Source organism: Orcinus orca, chromosome 1 (assembly GCF_937001465.1).
Source record: "Orcinus orca chromosome 1, mOrcOrc1.1, whole genome shotgun sequence".
In the NCBI taxonomy this organism is placed as follows: domain Eukaryota; kingdom Metazoa; phylum Chordata; class Mammalia; order Artiodactyla; family Delphinidae; genus Orcinus; species Orcinus orca.
Genome location: NC_064559.1, coordinates 137,305,795 through 137,325,484, shown reverse-complemented (window position 1 = coordinate 137,325,484; position 19,690 = coordinate 137,305,795). Strand labels below are relative to the sequence as shown.

At 36.0% G+C, this 19,690-nt stretch overlaps 1 protein-coding gene across 1 annotated transcript in view; it reads right to left on the bottom strand.

The window, feature by feature from the left end:
• Positions 1-19,690, bottom strand: part of COL24A1 (collagen type XXIV alpha 1 chain) — a 392,516-nt gene that overhangs the window by 154,081 nt on the left and 218,745 nt on the right. Inside the window, exons 25-26 of the mRNA XM_004262981.3 lie at positions 8,358-8,411; positions 4,863-4,916 (exon numbers count right to left, since the gene is read on the bottom strand). Of these exons, the coding sequence (XP_004263029.1) occupies positions 4,863-4,916; positions 8,358-8,411 (108 nt within the window). The remainder of the gene's footprint in view (positions 1-4,862; positions 4,917-8,357; positions 8,412-19,690) is intronic.

Here is a 19,690-nt window from a genome sequence, read left to right as displayed (position 1 = left end):
GGGGTGGAAAAAGATATTCCATACAAATGGAAATCAAAAGAAAGCTGGAATAGCAATACTCATATCAGACAAAATATACTTTAAAATAAAGACTATTACAAGAGACAAAGAAGGACACTATGTAATGATCAAAGGATCAACCCAAGAATAAGATATAACAATTGTAAAAATTTATGCACCCAACATAGGAGCACCTCAATACAAAAGGCAAATGCTAACAGCCATAAAAGGGGAAATCGACATTAACACAATCATAGTTGGGGACTTTAACACCCCAGTTTCACCAATTGACAGATCATCCAAAATGAAAGTAAATAAGGAAACACAAGCTTTAAATGACACATTAAACAAGATGGACTTAATTGATATTTATAGGACATTCCATCCAAAAACAACAAAATTCACTTTCTTCTCAAGTGCTCATGGAACATTCTCCAGGATAGATCGTATCTTGGGTCACAAATCAAGCCTCAGTACATTTAAGAAAACTGAAATCGTTGTCAAGTATCTTTTCTGACCACAATGCTATGAGACTAGATATCAATTACAGGAAAAAATCTGTGAAAAAACAAACACATGGAGGCTAAACAATATGCTATTAAATAACCAAGAGATCACTGAAGAAATCAAAGAGGAAGTCAAAAAATACCTAGAAACAAATGACAATGAAAACACGACGACCCAAAACCTATAGGAATCAGCAAAAGCAGTTCTAAGAAGGAAGTTTATAGCAATACAATCCTACCTCAAGAAACAAGAAACATCTAAAATAAATAACCTAACCTTACACCTAAAGCAATTAGAGAAAGAAGAGCAAAAACCCCCAAAGTTAGCAAAAGGAAAGAAATCATAAAGATCAGTTCAGAAATAAATGAAAAAGAAATGAAGGAAACAACAGCAAAGATCAATAAAACTAAAAGCTGGTTCTTTGAAAAGATAAGCAAAATTGATAAACCATTAGCCAGACTGATCAAGAAAAAAAGGGAGAAGACTCAAATCAATAGAATAAGAAATGAAAAAGGAGAAGTAACAACTGACACTGCAGAAATGCAAAGGATCATGAGAGATTACTACAAGCAACTATATGCGAATAAAATGGACAACTTGGAAGAAGTGAATAAATTCTTAGAAAAGCACAACCTTCTGAGACTGAACCAGGAAGAAATACAAAATATAAACAGACTCATCACAAGTACTGAAATTGAGACTGTGATTAAAAATCTTCCAACAAACAAAAGCCTAGGACCAGACGGCTTCACAGGAGAATTCTATCAAACATTTAGAGAAGAGCTAACACCTACCCTTCTTAAACTCTTCCAAAATACAGCAGAGGGAGGAACACTCCCAAACTCATTCTACAAGGCCACTGTCACCGATACCAAAACCAGACAAGGATGTCACACAGAAAGAAAACTACAGGCCAATATCACTAATGAACATGGATGCAAAAATCCTCAACATAATACTAGCAAACAGAATCCAACAGCACATGAAAAGGATCATAAACCATGATCAAGTGGGGTTTACCCCAGGAATGCAAGGATTCTTCAATATATGCAAATCAATCAATGTGATAAACCATATTAACAAATTGAAGGAGAAAAACCATATGATCATCTCAATAGATGCAGAAAAAGCTTTCAACAAAATACAACACCTATTTATGATAAAAACCCTCCAGAGAGTAGGCACAGAGGGAACTTACCTCAACATAATAAAGGCCATATATGACAAACCCACAGCCAGCATCATTCTCAGTGGTGAAAAACTGAGACCAATTCCTCTAAGATCAGGAACAAGACAAGGGTGTCCACTCTCACCACTGTTATTCAACATAGTTTTGGAAGTCTTAGCCTCAGCAATCAGAGAAGAAAAAGAAATAAAAGGAATCCAAATCAGAAAAGAAGAAGTTGAGCTGGCACTCTTTGCAGATGACATGATACTATACATAGAGAATCCTAAAGATGCTACCAGAAAACTACTAGAGCTAATCAATGCATTTGGTAAAGTTGCAGGATACAAAATTAATGCACAGAAATCTCTTGCATTCCTATACACTAATGATGAAAAATCTGAAAGAGAAAATAAGGAAACACTCCCATTTACCATTGCAACAAAAAGAATAAAATAAATAAATAAGGTTTAGGAATAAGCCTACCTAAGGAGACAAAAGACCTGCATGCAGAAAAGTATAAGACACTGATGAAAGAAATTAAAGATGATACAAACAGATGGAGAGATATATCATGTTCTTGGATTGGAAGAATCAACATTGTGAAAATGACTATACTACCCAAAGCAATCTACAGATTCAGTGCAATCCCTTTCAAACTACCAATGGCATTTTTTACAGAACCAGAACAAAAAATTTCACAATTTGTATGGAAACACAAAAGACCCCGAGTAGCCAAAGGAATCTGGAGAAAGAAAAACGGAGCTGGAGGAATCAGGCTCCCGGACTTTGGAGTATACTACAAAGCTACAGTAATCAAGACAATATGGTACTGGCACAAAAACGAAATTATAGATCAATGGAACAGGATAGAAAGCCCAGAGGTAAACCCACGCACATATGGTCACCTTATTTTTGATAAAGGAGGCAAGAATATACAATAGAGAAAAGACAGCCTCTTCAATTAGTGGTGCTGGGAAAACTGGACAGCTACATGGAAAAGAATGAAATTAGAACATTCCCTAACACCATACATAAAAATTAAGTCAAAATGGATTAAAGACCTAAATGTAAGGCCAGACCCTATAAAACTGTTAGAGGAAAACATAGGCAGAACACTCTATGACATAAATCACAGCAAGATCCTTTCTGACCCAACTCCTAGAGAAATGGAGATAAGAACAAAAATAAACAAATGGGACCTAATGAAACTTAGAAGCTTTTGCACAGCAAAGGAAGCCATAAACAAGACGAATAGACAGCCCTCAGAATGGGAGAAAATATTTGCAAATGAAGCAACTGACAAAGGATTAATCTCCAAAATTTACAGGCAGCTCATGCAGCTAAATATCCAAAAAACAAACAACCCAATCCAAAAATGGGCAGAAGACCTAAACAGACATTTCTCCAAAGAAGACATACAGATGGCCAAGCAGCACATGAAAAGATGCTCAACATCACTGATCATTAGAGAAATGCAAATCAAAACTACAATGAGCTATCACCTCACACAGGTCAGAATGGCCATCATCAAGAAATCGATAAACAATAAATGCTGGAGAGGGTGTGGAGAAAAGGGAACCCTCTTGCACTGTTGGAGGGGATGTAAATTGGTACAGCCACTATGGAGAACAGTATGGAGGTTCCTTAAAAAAACTACAAATAGAACTACCATACGACCTAGCAATCGCTTTACTGGGCATATACCCTGAGAAAACCATAATTCAGAGTCATGTGTCACAATGTTCATTGCTGCACTATTTACAATAGCCAGGACATGGAAGCAACCTAAGTGTCCATCAACAGATGAATGGATAAAGAAGATGTGGCACATATATACAATGGAATATCACTCAGCCATAAAAAGAAATGAAATTGAGTTACTTGCAGTGAGGTGGATGGACTTAGAGTCTGTCATACAGAGTGAAGTAAGTCAAAAAGAAAAAAATCACAAACCATATGCTAACACATATATATGGAATCTTAAAAAAAAAAAAAAAGGTTCTGAAGAACCTAGGGGCAGGACAGGAATAAAGATGCAGATGTAGAGAATGGACTTGAGGACACTGAGGGGTTGGAACGGTAAGCTGGGACGAAGTGAGAGAGTGGCATAGATTTATATATACCACCAAATGTAAAATAGCTAGCTAGTGGGAAGCAGCTGCATAGCACAGAGAGATCAGCTCGGTGCTTTGTGACCACCTAGAGGGGTGGGATAGGGAATGTGGGAGGGACACAAGAGGGAGGGCATATGGGGATATATGTATACATATAGCTGATTCACTTTGTTATAAAGCAGAAACTAACATACCATTGTAAAGCAATTATACTCCAATAAAGATGTTAAAAAATAAAAGAAATGTGAATGTGTACAAATATTTTAGCCTGTCAAATTTCAGAAGGAACACGCCCTTTGTGGTTTAAACATATTCAAATGATTCAGAGAATGCCTTAGGAGTCAATAATTCGTGAAATTAATTAGCCTTATGGGTATATTAAACTTCCTAGTTGACAGCAATTGGAGATAGGTAAAAAAATAATCTTACAGTGCTCTACTCATAATACAGAAGTTAAAACTGAGCAAAAATTTATGTACAATGAATTTGTAGATAGCATTATGTACACCAGATCCATCACAATATATTTTCTGAAAGCAAGATTCTTTAATTGAAAATAATTGCTCATTTCTATCATATTTAGAAACTTTAATAAATGAAAAACTGCAATCTAGATATAAAATTTATCAGCTATTACTATCTTAAAGATAAAAGAATGTAAGATAAATTCTGCATTCTGCTCTTCCACGTATCAAATAATTACATTGTGACCACAAACTCATGGAAAAGTGGCAATGATGATATATGCCATATAAACTATAAGTTATATAAAAAAAAGTAGAATCCTAATTGAATTTTCTTCTTCATCCACTTAAGCTAACTTAGGATGGTTTAATTCTTCTCTTAAAACTATAGGCTCATTAGACCTAGCCATGTGAGTTGCATGCTTTTCAGTGCCAATCAGCATTCTGAATGGTAAACTGTTTAGAGCAGAAGAAAATTCTAATGGAAATTTACCACAAAATAGCATTTTTCACTTACTTAAAACTTCATTCAAGGCAATTCCACCTTTGGAATGCCTTAACTTTATTATGTTCTTTGGACACATATCTTTCAAATCACTGAGCTCTTACCATAACGCCCTTTTCCCCCTGGGGACCTAATGGCCCTGGATTTCCACGTTCTCCCTTTTAAAACAAAGACAAAATAAAAACATTGAGGCATGTTAATTAGTCATGAATGAGCTAAGCCTAGACAGGAAACTCATCCTAATTTTCAGTAATTTTTAAAATTACAAATTTTGCATTTTTACCCTAAAGTTGCTAGACTTTTAATAAAAGTTCTCTTAAGATACTTTTTAAGGGATAAAATACTAAAAAGTCTTATTAAAATGATGAAAATAGAAATTATGAATAATCAAGATTTAAAATTGAGCATGCATCGTATTCTAGTTTTGCAAGTAGAAATTCTTATAATTTTGAGACATATAAAATATAAGAACTGTAAAAGTATGAAAGCATATTGTAAAAATTAAGTGTATAACCATTGAACAAAATTTTATTTCTGTAATCTGTCCATCACAATTAAGCATAATCATGATAATCACATATGCCACAGCAGATTAAAGGTCTAAACTGATTTACATTAAAATTCCAAGACTTTTCAACATGTTAGTGTAGAAAATTTAACCTAATACAGAAGTAACTAAACCAGAATGAAAAAAGTACAAAACCATCTAAATTTTTTGAACTGATGTCATTTTATATTTGTTATATTAATAAAAAAATCAACAAGTATATATCAATCACTTTTAATGTACTAAGTGAGAGTTGGAGAGATATAACAGATATTTGACTTAGACTCTACCCTCAAGTAATTGAAAACATGACATTAACAAAGATGAATCAATTAAAGGACAATGAAATTTTAAATCATGTGGTACTTATTCTAAGCCCAGGAAGGGAAGAAATCAGGAAGGATTAGAATAATCTGGAAAGACTTTACAGAGGAGATAGGCATTTAATTGAGTAGTATAGTTTGGCTTTGAATAAATAGAGGGAAGGGGAGAGGATACTCTAAACCAAGAAAACAGTAAGAATAAGAATAGGGACAAGTATGAAATATGAAATGGGGAGCAAGAAAGGTTTATACTGGAGTATATTAGAAAATTTGTTGGATGAACTGATTAAGCCAAAATCACATAGTATCTTGACAGCAAAGTAGAGCTGTTAACAGACTTCAACAATAGGGAGGCTAATGAAGGTTCTTCAAAATGCTTTATCATGACCTATCAGAATTAGTCTTCTGCTTATAGTATGTAGGCTGGATTAAAAGATAGGGAAAGGGTAGCGTAAATATGATTGAGGGTAAATTTAACATAAACTAATAAGAGTACGTCTGAGGCGGTAGCTTTGGATTGACTATTAGAAAGGACAAATTGTAAAGAAAAAACTCTAAGACCTGCTAAAAGATTAGGCATAGAGGATGGAGGAAAAGGGAAATGCAAAGATGGGTGCACTCTATCTATTCTGGAAGACTGAAAGAATAGAGTTAGGTATAAGGCATACTGATAGAAATGAGATGATTGGGAAGAGACCAGTTTGGATGTGGGAAAAAAATGATGAATTTTAAATACTGGGTTGGCCAAAAGGTATGTTTGTTTTTTTTCCGTAAGATGGCTCTAGTAGCACTTAGTTGTCTTTAACTTCATTCGAAACAATTTTGTTAGATTGTATTATGACAGCTGTCATATCAGCATGCATTTAAAAATATTATCAAAATTGGTGAATTTTTGTGTAGCCATCTTAATACTGAAGATGGAAGAAAAAAGCAACATTTTTCTGCATATTATGCTTTATTCTTTCAAGAAAGGTAAAAATGCAACTGAAACGCAAAAACATGATTTGTGCAGTGTATGGAGAAGGTGCTGTGACTGATCAAACGTCTCAAAAGTGGTTTGCGAAGTTTTGTGCTAGAGGTTTCTTGCTGGACAATGCTCCACAGTTGGGTAGACCAGTTGAAGTTGATAGCAATCAAATCAAGACATTAACTGACCACAATCAACGTTATAGCACAATATCCAAATCAAGTGTTGAAAATCATTTCCACCAGCTTGGTTATACTAATTGCTTTGATGTTTGGGTTTAACATAATTTAAGCAAAAAAAAAACCTTCTTGACCATATTTCTGCATGTGATTCTCTAGTAAAACATAATAAAAATGTTCTGTTTTTAAAACAAATTGTGATGGGCGATGAAAAGTGGAAACTGTACAATAATGTGGAATGGAAGAGATGGTGGGGCAAGTGAAATGAACCACCACCAACCACACCAAAGGCCGGTCTCATCCAAAGAAGTTGATGCTGTACATATGGTGAGATTGGAAGGGAGTCCTCTATTATGAGCTCCTTCCAGAAACCAAACGATTAATTCCAACAAGTACTGCTCCCAGTTAGACCAACTGAAAGCAGCACTGGATAAAAAGCGTCCGAAATTAGTCAACAGAAAACTCATTATCTTCCATCAGGATAACGCAAGACCACACGTTTCTCTGATGACAAGAAATAAAAACTGTTACAACTTGGCTGGGAAGTTCTGATTCATCCGCCGTATTCACCAGACATTGCACCTTCCCTGGAAGACTGTAAAAGGCACCTGGAACAGTTCTTTGCTCAAAAATGATAAAAAGTTTTGGGAAGATGGAATTATGAAGTTGCCAGAAAAATGGGAGAAGGTAGTGGAACAAAACAATGAATAAGTTGTTCAATAAAGTTCTTGGTGAAAATGAAAAATGTGTCTTTTATTTTTTACTTAAAAACTGAAGGAACCTTTTGGCCAAGCCAATATGTTGAGTTTGACTTAAATTAAAAATTTCAGATGGAAATAACTGGAATATTATCTAATTCACTTCTAATCCTGGCTCTACTTAATTACTCACAAACAGTAGCCTTGCGTATTAGACTATCATGCTTCTGCTTTATAGTCAGCAAGGCAGGTTTCAGTCAAAGACTTGAAGTTTTGGGTTTATTACCTAATAGTTCATTATAAGATTCTATTAAAAAAAATTCAAGAAAATGTCCTTGCTGGTTTCAAATAAAGAATTACTTATTTTTTTAAAAAAAGACTTTCCTAAATTTGAAATTCAATATGGAAAATCACTCCCAAGATAATGATTTCTAGGAAATTCTTAAGCAAATTACAATTTCCATCACAATAGCCAAAAAGATCTTTGAAAAACTTCATACTGAATTCCAAGAGGATATAAAGAGTTTGTGACTGAAACTTGGATCAGGGAAAGTGATAATTTATTCTTCACTTTCAAAACTGTTTCCTTTAGGAGCTTGTTCTCATAAGTAGATTTAAATATTTTCTAGTCATAAACCTAGACCATCAATTTCATCTTTTCTCTTCCGAGCACATCATTATAGCCAAAAGAGTACTCTGCCTTTTAAAAATTAGAAACATACATGCTATCAGCTATATTTCAATACATTTAAGAGATTCAGTACAGGTAATGCATTTTAAGTTATGAGTAATTTCTAATTTCTAATTCATAAAATATCATGACTGTCTCTCCTTTGAGTTTAGCTTAGAATCCTTACTATTGAACAAAACAATGAAAGAAATTACCTTTTCACCAGTGCTTCCAGTCATTCCAACTTCTCCAGGTGAACCGACAGGTCCCTTTTAGGAAAAAATATAACAGAAAATACACATATATTGTATTACTATTATAGCATCCTGGTTTTAAATCACCTATAAACATGATGTTTCTTTCTGACTCATCCTAAATTTTATCTTAGAGTAAAATTCCTCCTGGTATAGGCATCCGGCCTAAGACTTCACATCAGAATTAATTATTCAGTTAATCAACAAATATATATGAATGTCTAATATGTGACAGGCTGGCTGCTGGGAGGCACTGAGTTTCAAATTCAAACATAGTCCCTATCCTTGTAGAACTTACAGTCCAGTGGATGTCATAAAAACTCCTGCTGTTTCTGTAGATTCTTGATGTGGATACACTAGCTTAAGAAATCATTTCTGTGACTTCCTTCTTTGAAAGCTCCTCAACACATGAGGGAATAGCACATACCCACTCGTTAATTCATTCAAAAGTATTTGGTGCCTACTTTGTGCCATGCACTCTGCTGCTTGCTGAGATTTCATTAGGAAGCAAAAGGAGATCTAGGCCCTGCCCCAAGGAGGCAAAAAGTCTTGTAACAGAAACAAGAACAACTAAATTAGAAAGTGAACATTTACAAATTATGATACAGGTTCACAAAGGAAACTGTGATGCTGAGGTGGAGAATAAAAGACAAGACCTATTTTAGGAAAGATGGTCGGGGTAAACCTGAGACCTGACATTTAAACTGAAAGCTGAAGAATAAAACGAGGCCAGCCAGCCAAGCGCAGAAAGGAGGAAGAGAGTTCTAGGTGGAGAAAATAGCTTGAAGTAAAGAATGAATTTCGCAGAAGAAGTGAAAGAAGGCAATCAGTACCACTGTTTCAGAGTGAACAACGCTCAGGGTGCCTCTACCTTTGTCTCTATGGATTCTACTTCAAGCAGTGTAGAAAGCAAAAATGGTAATGCAGAACAAGCTTTACAACAAGCGTATAATCCTTCTCCCTGACTGTCTTCAATTATGAAGTTATTTTCTTTTATTTAAAAATGTATGAAACATTTTCTTTTGCAATAGCTACCAAGCAAAGACACTATTTAGATTATATAATATTACATATTAGCATACAGAAGGTACCTGAATCATGAAAAAATGGTTTGCTGTGTTGAAGCTACCTGAAGTTAATGTATGGGGCATGATTTTATCCACAAAAATTGGGTTGGCCAAAAAGTTTGTTCGTGTTTTTCCTGCTCTTACGTAAGATCTTACAGAAAAACCCAAATGAACTTTTTGGCCAACCCAATATCTATATCCTCATCCATATCTATCTATCTATCTATCTATCTGGTGACTATGTATACATTAACATACGTTAAATACTTCCTGTGTGTCTGATTTAATCCTCATAACAACTATATTTGGTAGCATTATCATGATTCCCCTTTAACAGATGAGGCAGATGAGTTAAGAAGCTTTCTAAGGTAGATGAGTGTAAGTGGCTATTGAACACTTGAAATGTGGCTAGTCCAAATTGACATGTACTTAAATGTAAAAGGCACACTAGATTTCAAAGACCTACTACAAAAAGAATGCAATTTTTGTGCAATTTCTATCCATATCTTTTGTCCAAATTTTGCTCCTGAGGTTGCCTATATTTTTTTGTGATAATTTTCAGGAATTCTTATTCATTCAAGGTATAAACTCCTTGCTGGTTTTAGATGTTATAAATTCCTTCTTGTGATTCATCACCTGTGAGATTATTTTGACATCCTTCATTGATAGAAATCCTTAATTTTGATGTAGCCACATCCAACCATTTTTTGCCTTATGATTTGTATTTTCTGGATCTTGTTTAAGAAGCCTTCCTCTACCTTTATGTCATTAGGTAATGGGCATTCTTTTCTATTAGTGTTAACTTTTTTTTTTTTTTTTTTTGGTGGTATGCGGGCCTCTCACTGTTGTGGCCTCTTCCGTTGTGGAGCACAGGCTCCGGACACGCAGGCTCAGCGGCCATGGCTCATGGGCCCAGCCACTCGGCGGCACGTGGGATCTTCCCGGACCGGGGCACGAACCCGTGTCCCCTGCATCGGCAGGCGGACTCTCAACCACTGTGCCACAGGGAAGCCCTCGTGTTAACTTTTTAAGGTAGGTTTTTAATCCATCTGGAGTCCATCTTTTTCACCAGGGGTAAGATAGAGATCCAACTAAATTTTTTCCACATAGTGACCCAGTTTTCCAAATACTATACATACTAAAATTTACTTTTCCCATTAATTTGTGGTGTCAATCTTTTAAAAAAAATTATTGCGCTATAAATGACATACAACAATATATTAGCTTTAGGTGTACAGCATAATGATTCAATATTTGTATATATTGTGAAATGATCACCACAGTAAGTCTAGTTAATATCCCTCATCACCATACACAGTTACAGAATTTTCTTGTGATGAGAACATTTAAGATTGACTCTCTTCATGACTTTCAGATAGGCAATACAGTATTATTAACTATAGCTTCTATGCTGTACATTACATCCCCATGGCTTACTTATTTTATAACTGGACATTTGTACCTTTTGACCCCCTTCACCTATTTTGCCCACCCCTCAGCCCCTGCCTCTGGCAACCGTCAATCTATTCTCTGTATCTATGAGCTTGGTTTAAAAAAATTTTTTTTAGATTTCACATATATGTGAGATGATATGGTATTTGTCTTTGACTTATTTCACTTAGCATAATGTTCTCAAGCCTCATCTATGTTGCCACAAATGGCAAGATGTACCCTTTTTATGGTTGAGTAGTGTTCCATTGTACACATAAACCACATCTTCTTTACCCATTCATCCATCGATGGAAACTTAAAAAGGTTGTTTCCATATCTTGGTTATTGTATACAATGCTTCAGTGAACATGGGGGTGCATATATATTTTCAAATTCATGCTTTTGTTTTCTTCAGATAAATACCTAGAAGTGGAATCATATGGTAGTTCTATTTTTAATTTTTTGAGGAACCTCCATATTGTTTTCCACAGTGGCTGCACCAGTTTACATTCTCACCAACTGTGCACGAGGGTTCCCTTTTCTCCACATTCTCGCCAACATTTGTTATTTCTTATCTTTTATAACAGCCATTGTAACAAGTGTGAGGTGATGTCTCATTGTGGTTTTGATTTGCATTTCCCTGATGATTAGTGATGTTGAGCATCTTTTCCTTTGCCTGTTGGCCATCCGTACATCTCATTTGGAGAAATACCTATTCAGACCCTCTGCTCATTTTTAAATCAAATTGCTTGTTTTTTGCTATTGAGTTGTACGAGTTCTTTTTTTTTTTCTTTTTTATAATGCTATACTACCCCTTCAAGTAGCCCAATGTGTTTTCTATAGATTCTGTCAATTATTGCTGTATTCTAATGAGGTTTTTTCTGGTCATTTTTTTTATTTGTTTGTTTTAAAGAAGATGTTGGGGGTAGGAGTTTATTAATTAATTAATTTATTTTGGCTGCATTGGGTCTTCGTTTCTGTTCGTGGGCTTTCTCTAGTTGTGGCAAGCGGGGGCTACTCTTCATCGCGGTGCACGGGCCTCTCACTATCGTGGCCTCTCTTGTTGCGGAGCACAGGCTCCAGACGCGCAGGCTCAGTAGTTGTGGCTCACGGGGCTAGTTGCTCTGCGGCATGTGGGATCCTCCCAGACCAGGGCTCGAAACCGTGTCCCCTGCATTAGCAGGCAGATTCTCTACCACTGCGCCACCAGGGAAGCCCTGTATGAGTTCTCTATATATTTTGGATATTAGCTCCTTATCAGATATATGATTTGCAAACATTTTCTTCCATTCACCAGGTTGCCTCTTCATTTTGTTAATGATTTCCTTTGCTCTGCAGAAGCTTTCGAGTTTGATGTAGTTCCACTTGTTTATTTTTGCTTTTATTGTCTTTGCTTTCGGTGTCAAATCCAAAACAATCTGTGGTGCCATTTTTATAACATTTTATCCATGGCATATTTCTAAGCTCTCTACTCTAGTACACTAATTATTTCTCTGTTTTCTCCTCTTTGAAAATTCTCTCACTCATTTTTTTCTAATGTTTTTATAGCTATTCCTACTACAGAACTGAAAATAAGCACTCTAAAACAGAGTAGTACTTTAGTACTACTTTAGTACTTTAAAGTAGTACTACTTTAGACCAGTAGTAAAGAATCTGAACTACACAGGCTTTATATCTACTTACTCTTTAAATCTATATTACTGTTTAATCTGAAAACTATCCACACACCTGGAAATCAACAGGTGAATCAGATGAACACATTTAGAGTTGAGGCCTCTCAAATTTCCTTAAACCTAGGATGTTATTGATTGTAAGATGCACTATTACTTTTGTATCTCTAAAGAGAAAAAGATTCTTCCAAGTAATTTAATTCACCACTGATTGTAAGAAACATCCTAATTTTACAAATACTAAAATGTGAAAAAAAACTGTATTATTGTTAAAAATATTCACTGCTCCTTCCTGTCGAAAGAGTACACATCCCTGCATTTCTGATGTCAGCCTTGGCCATATGGCTTGCAGTGTCAATGGCAAAAATATAATCCTCCATCTTGTTGACATCTGGCTTCTCTATGTAACTTACTTTGACCAAATAAAAGTGAGTGTGTGTGGTAGTGATATGTGCCATTTTTTTTTTTTAAGCCAGTTTCTTTTTTTCCTTCTACCCTGAGGTCAGCCATGTCCCAGATAGGAGCTGCTCCTGAAGCCTAGGTGTCAGAATGCAGAAGAGATGGATAGAGCCACAGCCAACCAACAGCGGACAGAGTGCAAGTAACAAGCGAACTTGTTGTCATAAGCCACTGATATTTTGAGGGTATTTCTTTCTGCAGCAAAACTTAGCCTAATGTGACTGATGCAACTTGTATTTTAGAATTGATGAAATCTGGTACTTGTTTGCCTGAAAAACAGGTGATTTTCTTTCACTTTCTTCTAACCTATGTACTAAAGGCCCTAGGAGATGGTGGAGCCATAAGAAAAAAGGAAGCCGGGCATCTCAGTCACTTTGTCAGAGAGAGCTACCTGGTAATACCCACACTGGACTATTAACATGAGCGAAAACAACTTCTTATCAAGTTAAGCCTACAAAAATTTTTAGGTTTATTTGTTATAGCTGTTAATATTCTCCTAAAAATACATTAAATTAAATTATGTGTTGACATAAAATTGAAAACCTTTGTAATCTATCTCAATTGGCTTATTCAAAAGTTAGTCTCACAGAAATCTTTTTATAAATGAAGATGGTATAAAGTGCACTGAACCAACCTCTGGTTTCGATTGCAAATCAACTTATTCAATAAGTGCAAAATGATCTGAAGAAAATAAAATTAAACACATATTTATGTGTTCATGTAACAAGCTCTGTGCTAAGAGTGGTAGAGGTTACAAAGATGAGTGAAATATAATAAGGCGTTCATAATCTAGTAAGTTGGATGAGGAAAAGCATATTTTCTATAAGTTAAGAGAAGAAAAATAAAATCCTATATAATGCAAAGGCAGCAGAGATTATGTCTGGTTGAGAACATAAGGAAAAGCTTTACAGAGAACACAATATTTGAGGTACGGCCAACTGTTGACAAGATAAATGGTGAAAGTGTATTCAATGTAGAGGGAATGAGCTGAACAGAAAATGGGAGGTAGCAAATGATGAAACATATGTCAAACATAAAGCAAATCCAGATTGTCTGGCAAACAGGATATGTGTAGGAAAGAGACTGGGATAGATATGGTGATATACTATTGAGGGCTTTGACTGCCAAGTGTATTTGTATTTGTGGTGTTTGAAGAAAAATTTGTGTTTGTTGAAGAATCATTGTCGGTTTGAGTAAAGGAGGAATGTAATCGTATCTGTACTGAATGGACAGTAATTTAACAACACTGTGTTCAATGTGTGGAAATGGCAAAAAGATACAAAATGGTGTAAACAGTTAGAAGCTATTGTAATAGTCTAGTTTAAGTGTAATGACTCTTATGACAATGGTATCATGACTCAAAGAAACAGTAGCTCAGGGGAGAAGCCAGTGTCAGAGGAGAGATGATGAATTAAGCCATGGGACAATTATGGCTCTTAATTGACAATTATGGCTCATGGGACAATCAGAGAGTCTATCCTGAAATATTAATTTGTGAGTCCATAGAAAAATCAATTCCTGAAATCATAAGAATGATGCAGTACATACAGTAATAACAGAAGAAAAACAGGAGAGAATTTTAATGAAAATTCTTTGGAAGCAAGAGATAGAAGGAAAAACAAAAGGAAGACAGGAGAATCAGGAATGTGCAAGGAAAGTTTAAGAAGGGAAAAGTTTCAGATAGCAAGACATCAGTGTTACGTGGAAGAGTTGAGAAGGATGAATACTGAGACAAAGTCATAGGATTTGGCAATTAGAAGGTTGGCGGTGACCTTTAAGAACAATTTCAGTACCTTTTGTGTGTTTGGATGTAATTTTGCCAAAGAGAATACAAGTGAGGAGAAAGTGGAAAACAACTGTGTAGTTTATTCTTTTACGAAGTTTGACAGCAAAAAGGAGGAGGCACAATAATTGCTTGAGGACATAGTTTGAAAATTATTTTATTTAGAATCTAATTTTTGTTCTATCTGCCAAATAAAAGAAACTCATCTACAATAGAAAAATACTCTTCTAAATAGAAGGAAATTATATTCAAAACTTAATTTTTTTTGCTCTATTTCATAAAATGAGTTTTGTTTTGTTTTTAAAAGAAAACAGACTAATTCAACACATCTGTATCAGAGAGAAGATATTGGCAGGTTTTACATGCTCCCAAGGTCTATGTCCTAGCCAGTTGTCTCTAGGCAGATTCCTTGCACTGGGAATGCTTTGTGAGTTACAGAACTCACAGCAGAGAGACATGTATTAGGCAAAGGTGCCCTATAACCTTCTCTTATTGCAGAAACACTGTTTAAAAGGACAGATTATGGCACTATGACTTGTTCTAATTTTTACCCATGAAACCTTAAGTGCCACATATGCCAACGAGAGTCAAGGGCAGAAAGTTATTTGTTCAATTTTAAAGTGCTCAAATGCAAATTATGGGTATGTGGAAATGGGCATAATTTATTCATATTTTTAATCTATGGATCATCAGAAGAAAAATATGGATGGCCTCCATTTCTGTTCCTTTCAATTCATTCTTATTCATTTCAAAACAAATGTTGACATCTTTTGTATTATTGTATTAGTTATCTATTACTGCAGAACAGATTACCCCAAAGTCAGTGGCTTAAAACAATAAATACTTATCTCACAGTTTCTGTCAGTCAAGAATTCACTAGTGCTTATCTCAGAATTTTTCTGAGTTCTGGCTCAGAGTTTTTCATGAGGTTGTAGTCAAGATATGACATAAGCTGCAGTCATCTGAAGTCTTGACTGAGACTAGGGAATCCATTTCCAAGAAGGCTGTTAGCTGGAGGCCTCAGTTTCTCGCTATGTAGGCCTCCGTATGGCCTGACCTCATGGCAGTAGGTTCCCGCCCCCCCCCGCCAGGTGAATAATCCAAGAGAGAGAGTGAGCAAGGAAGAAGCCGCAATGTCTATTATGACCTAGTCACACACAGCTATTTCTGCCATAGCCTATTCATTAGAAACGAGTCATGAAGTCCACTCCACACTGAGAGTGAAATAAGACTATCTTTCGGAAGGGGGAACATCAAAGAATTTGCAGACATATTTTAAAACCATCACAATGAGTCAATTTTATTCTTGGCTTGATTTGATGTTTTATTAAGACTGATTCCTCCCAATACTTTTCTTCAGTTTTTTAACCTCTGTTGTCAAGTTAGACACTTCTGCAGAAATATTCTAAGTAGTATTAGAAGGATGTACATTTTCCCAAAGATGAAATGCATAAAATTTCATTCTTATTTCATTAGTTCTTAACTATTTATCATGTATAAGATACTATACTAGTCAATTAATAACTAAAATATAAAGCAGATAACAAAAATTTCTGTGGGATAAATCACCATAGAATATCAACGTAGGAGTCAGCAAACCATGACCCCAGGGGCTGGCTGTGTGTTTTTTGGAAATAAAGATTTGCTGGAACACAGCCATGACCTTTTGTTTACTTATTGCCTATGGCTGCTTTCACCCTATGAAGGCAGAGCTGAGTAGTTGGGACAGAGACTTTATGGCCCACAAAACCCAAACCATTTCTGTTGAGTATTTAAGGAAAATACAAAGCAGTCATTGAAGCCATAGCCTCAGCTTATAAGAATTATCAGCAATTTATACTTTTTGATCAAGAATTTTCATTAAAAGAAGTTTCAAAACACTGATTCCATGTCTAACACACATTAACAAAAAAAAAGCTTTTAGCTAGAACATGCCATGCTATGTGTCAAGAGCTAGGTAACTCTAGGATAAATGAAAACATTCACTTTTTGCAAAATGGAGTATATAATAGTCTATTTAAAGATTTTGTTAGCTAAAGTGGAAACTCAAAAAGCCTTATGTATAATAAATCACTTCTTAGAATTGAAAAGAAATACTATTTTTTCCTAAAAGTCAGTAAAAACTCTAAAATACTCAGGTTCTATTTTTTAAAGTAACCACATCCTACTTATTCACTGAAGACTGATATAAAATTAGGATATTTCCTAGTTGAAGCTAAAATGTTTAAAAAACTTTACATGAAGTTCTTAGACTTGACAATTATCTTTAAAAAGTCACTGTGCCTTCAACTGTAGTTTAAAACTACTCTATATTGTTTCAAATTTTCTTTTCAATGTAGAAACAACTGTATTTATAGGATAAAGAATTTCAGACCCCCAACCTCCTCAAATTCACTTGAAAATATAATATATAAAGCTAATTCCCTAGAATTTAGTTCTGTTTTATCTTAGAAACATATTAACTTCGATGTTTGCATTAGTACTATTGTGTTTACTCTTTGTTTAAAAATAAGAGAATTTTATAAGTCATCTTACCACAACAAAGGTAGTAATTAGTTATACTATATGTAACTGCTGATATTTGACTATTTTTTTAACCTTAAGAATGGTAATTTTTCATGGTTCAATCTAGTACAATCTTGGAGGGTCGGAGAAACAGAAGGTCAGCCAGACATGAGAAAATCACTTCAAGCACAACATGGGAAAATGTGTGTTCATAACTAGCATTTATTTCTCTACCTCAAGTTCCCATGCTTCTGTCCAAGAAGAGAATGATACAGATGGCTGTCAGTCTAGACAGATAGGAGGAAGATGTAGAAAAGTGGAAAGAAACTTTCGTGTATAACATATCTGGGTAAGAAAGAGGAATTCCTTTTTAGAAATGATAAATATGAGACAATATGAGACACTATACAATTGTGTAAGCAGGTCTAGAGCAAAAAGATATTTGAGAATCATCAGCAAATAGTAAAGAGAGTAAATGAGTCACCAAAGAAAGGATGTACATTGAGAAAAGGAAAAGGCCAAGACCAATAATATTTAGAGAGCAGGATGAAAAAAAGAAAACTTAAAGAACTGTCCTATACGTGAAAAAGAAAGTGTACTGTCAAAAGGAGGATATTGTCCATTTATTTATTTATCACCCACAATGTTTCTTCAGACCTTTTCATTTGGGGGTAATTTTATGACTTGACGAGAATGAATAAACCTTTCTGTTAATTTGTAAATACATCACGGTTTCCAAATAGCTAATCTATGGACCATTTCACTCCTATTTTCAAACAAAATCCATAAGCTAAGGATATATTCCTTTGACGGTGTGACTTGGATTAAATTACTTTAGCTCACTGTGTCTCATCCTTCACCATTTAGGAAGACATGACTTTAAGTTTATCAGTTTGTATGCTTTGTAAAGCCAGGATGATGTCCTGTCTGATACTGAATCCCCTATGTCTAATACATTGCCTGGAATATAGAAGAAAATAAATATATGTTGAATGAATGAGCGAATAAATTTGAATGAATGAATAAGTTAGATAGAGCAGCAGTAGTGGAAGCAGAGATAAGCCGCCCACATCATCCTTTAAGAAAGGTCTTGGTCTGTGTGTTCACTGCAGGGCCCCATGTGAGCTTTCCCAGGATAAGCAGCTTTAGCAAATGGGGTAGAGCTGGGTGCTGCAAGAATATAAGTGCCAGCAGACAAGGACAAGATGGCAGAGTAGAAGGACTTGAGTTCACTTCCTTTCACGAAAACACCAAAATCACAACAAACTGCTGAACAACCATTGAGATAAAAGACTGGAACCTACCAAAAACCATATTCTACATCCAAAGACAAAGAAGAAGACACAACGAGATGGTAGAAGGCGGCACGTTCATGATAAAATAAAATCCCATACCTGCAGGGTGGGTGACCCACAAACTGGAAAATAATTATATCACAGAGTTTCTCCCACAGGACCCAGAGATCTGGGCCCCATGTCAGGATCCCCAGCCTGGGCGTCTGCCAATGGGAGAAGGAGCTCTTAGAGCATTTGGCTTGAAAGCCAGCAGGGCTTGAGTGCAGGAGCTCCACAGGACTGGGGGAAACAGAGACTCCACTCCTGGAGGGCCAGACCTACCAGCAGGACTTGGAGAGCCTCCTGGGGAGGGAGGGGTTGGCTGTGGCTCACTGTAGGGACAAAGACACTGGTGGCAGAGGGCCCAGGGAATATTCATCAGTGTGAACTCTCCTGGAGGTCGCCATTGTGGCACCAAGAACTGGCCCCACCCAACTCCAGTTGGCTGAGGCTCCAGTGCTGGAACGCCTCAGGCCAAACAAACAACAGGGTGGGAACACAGTCTTACTCATCGGCAGACAGGCTGCTTAAAGTCTTCCTGAGCCCATAGCCACCTCTAAACACACCCCTTGACATGGCCCTGCTCACCAGAGGGACAAGACCCAGCTCTACACACCAGTGGGCAGGCACCAGTCCTGCCCACCAGGAAGCCTGCACAGCTCCCTGGACCAATCTCACCCACCAGGAGGCAGACACCAGAAGCAAGAGGAACCACAATCTGAAGCCTGTGGAATGGAGACCACAAACACAGAAAGTTAGACAAAATGAGATGATAGAGAAATACATTCCAGATAAAGGGACAAGATAAAACCCCAGAAGAACAACTAAGCGAAGAGGAGATAGGCAATCTACCTGAAAAAGAATTCAGAGTAAAGATACTAAAGATGATCCAAGGTTTTGGGAAAAGAATGGAGGCAAAGACCAAGAAGATACAAGAAATGCTTACCAAAGAGCTAGAAGATTTAAAGGACAACAACAAAAAATTGAACAATACAATACGTGAAATGACAAATACACTTGAAGGAATTGATAGCAGAATAACTGA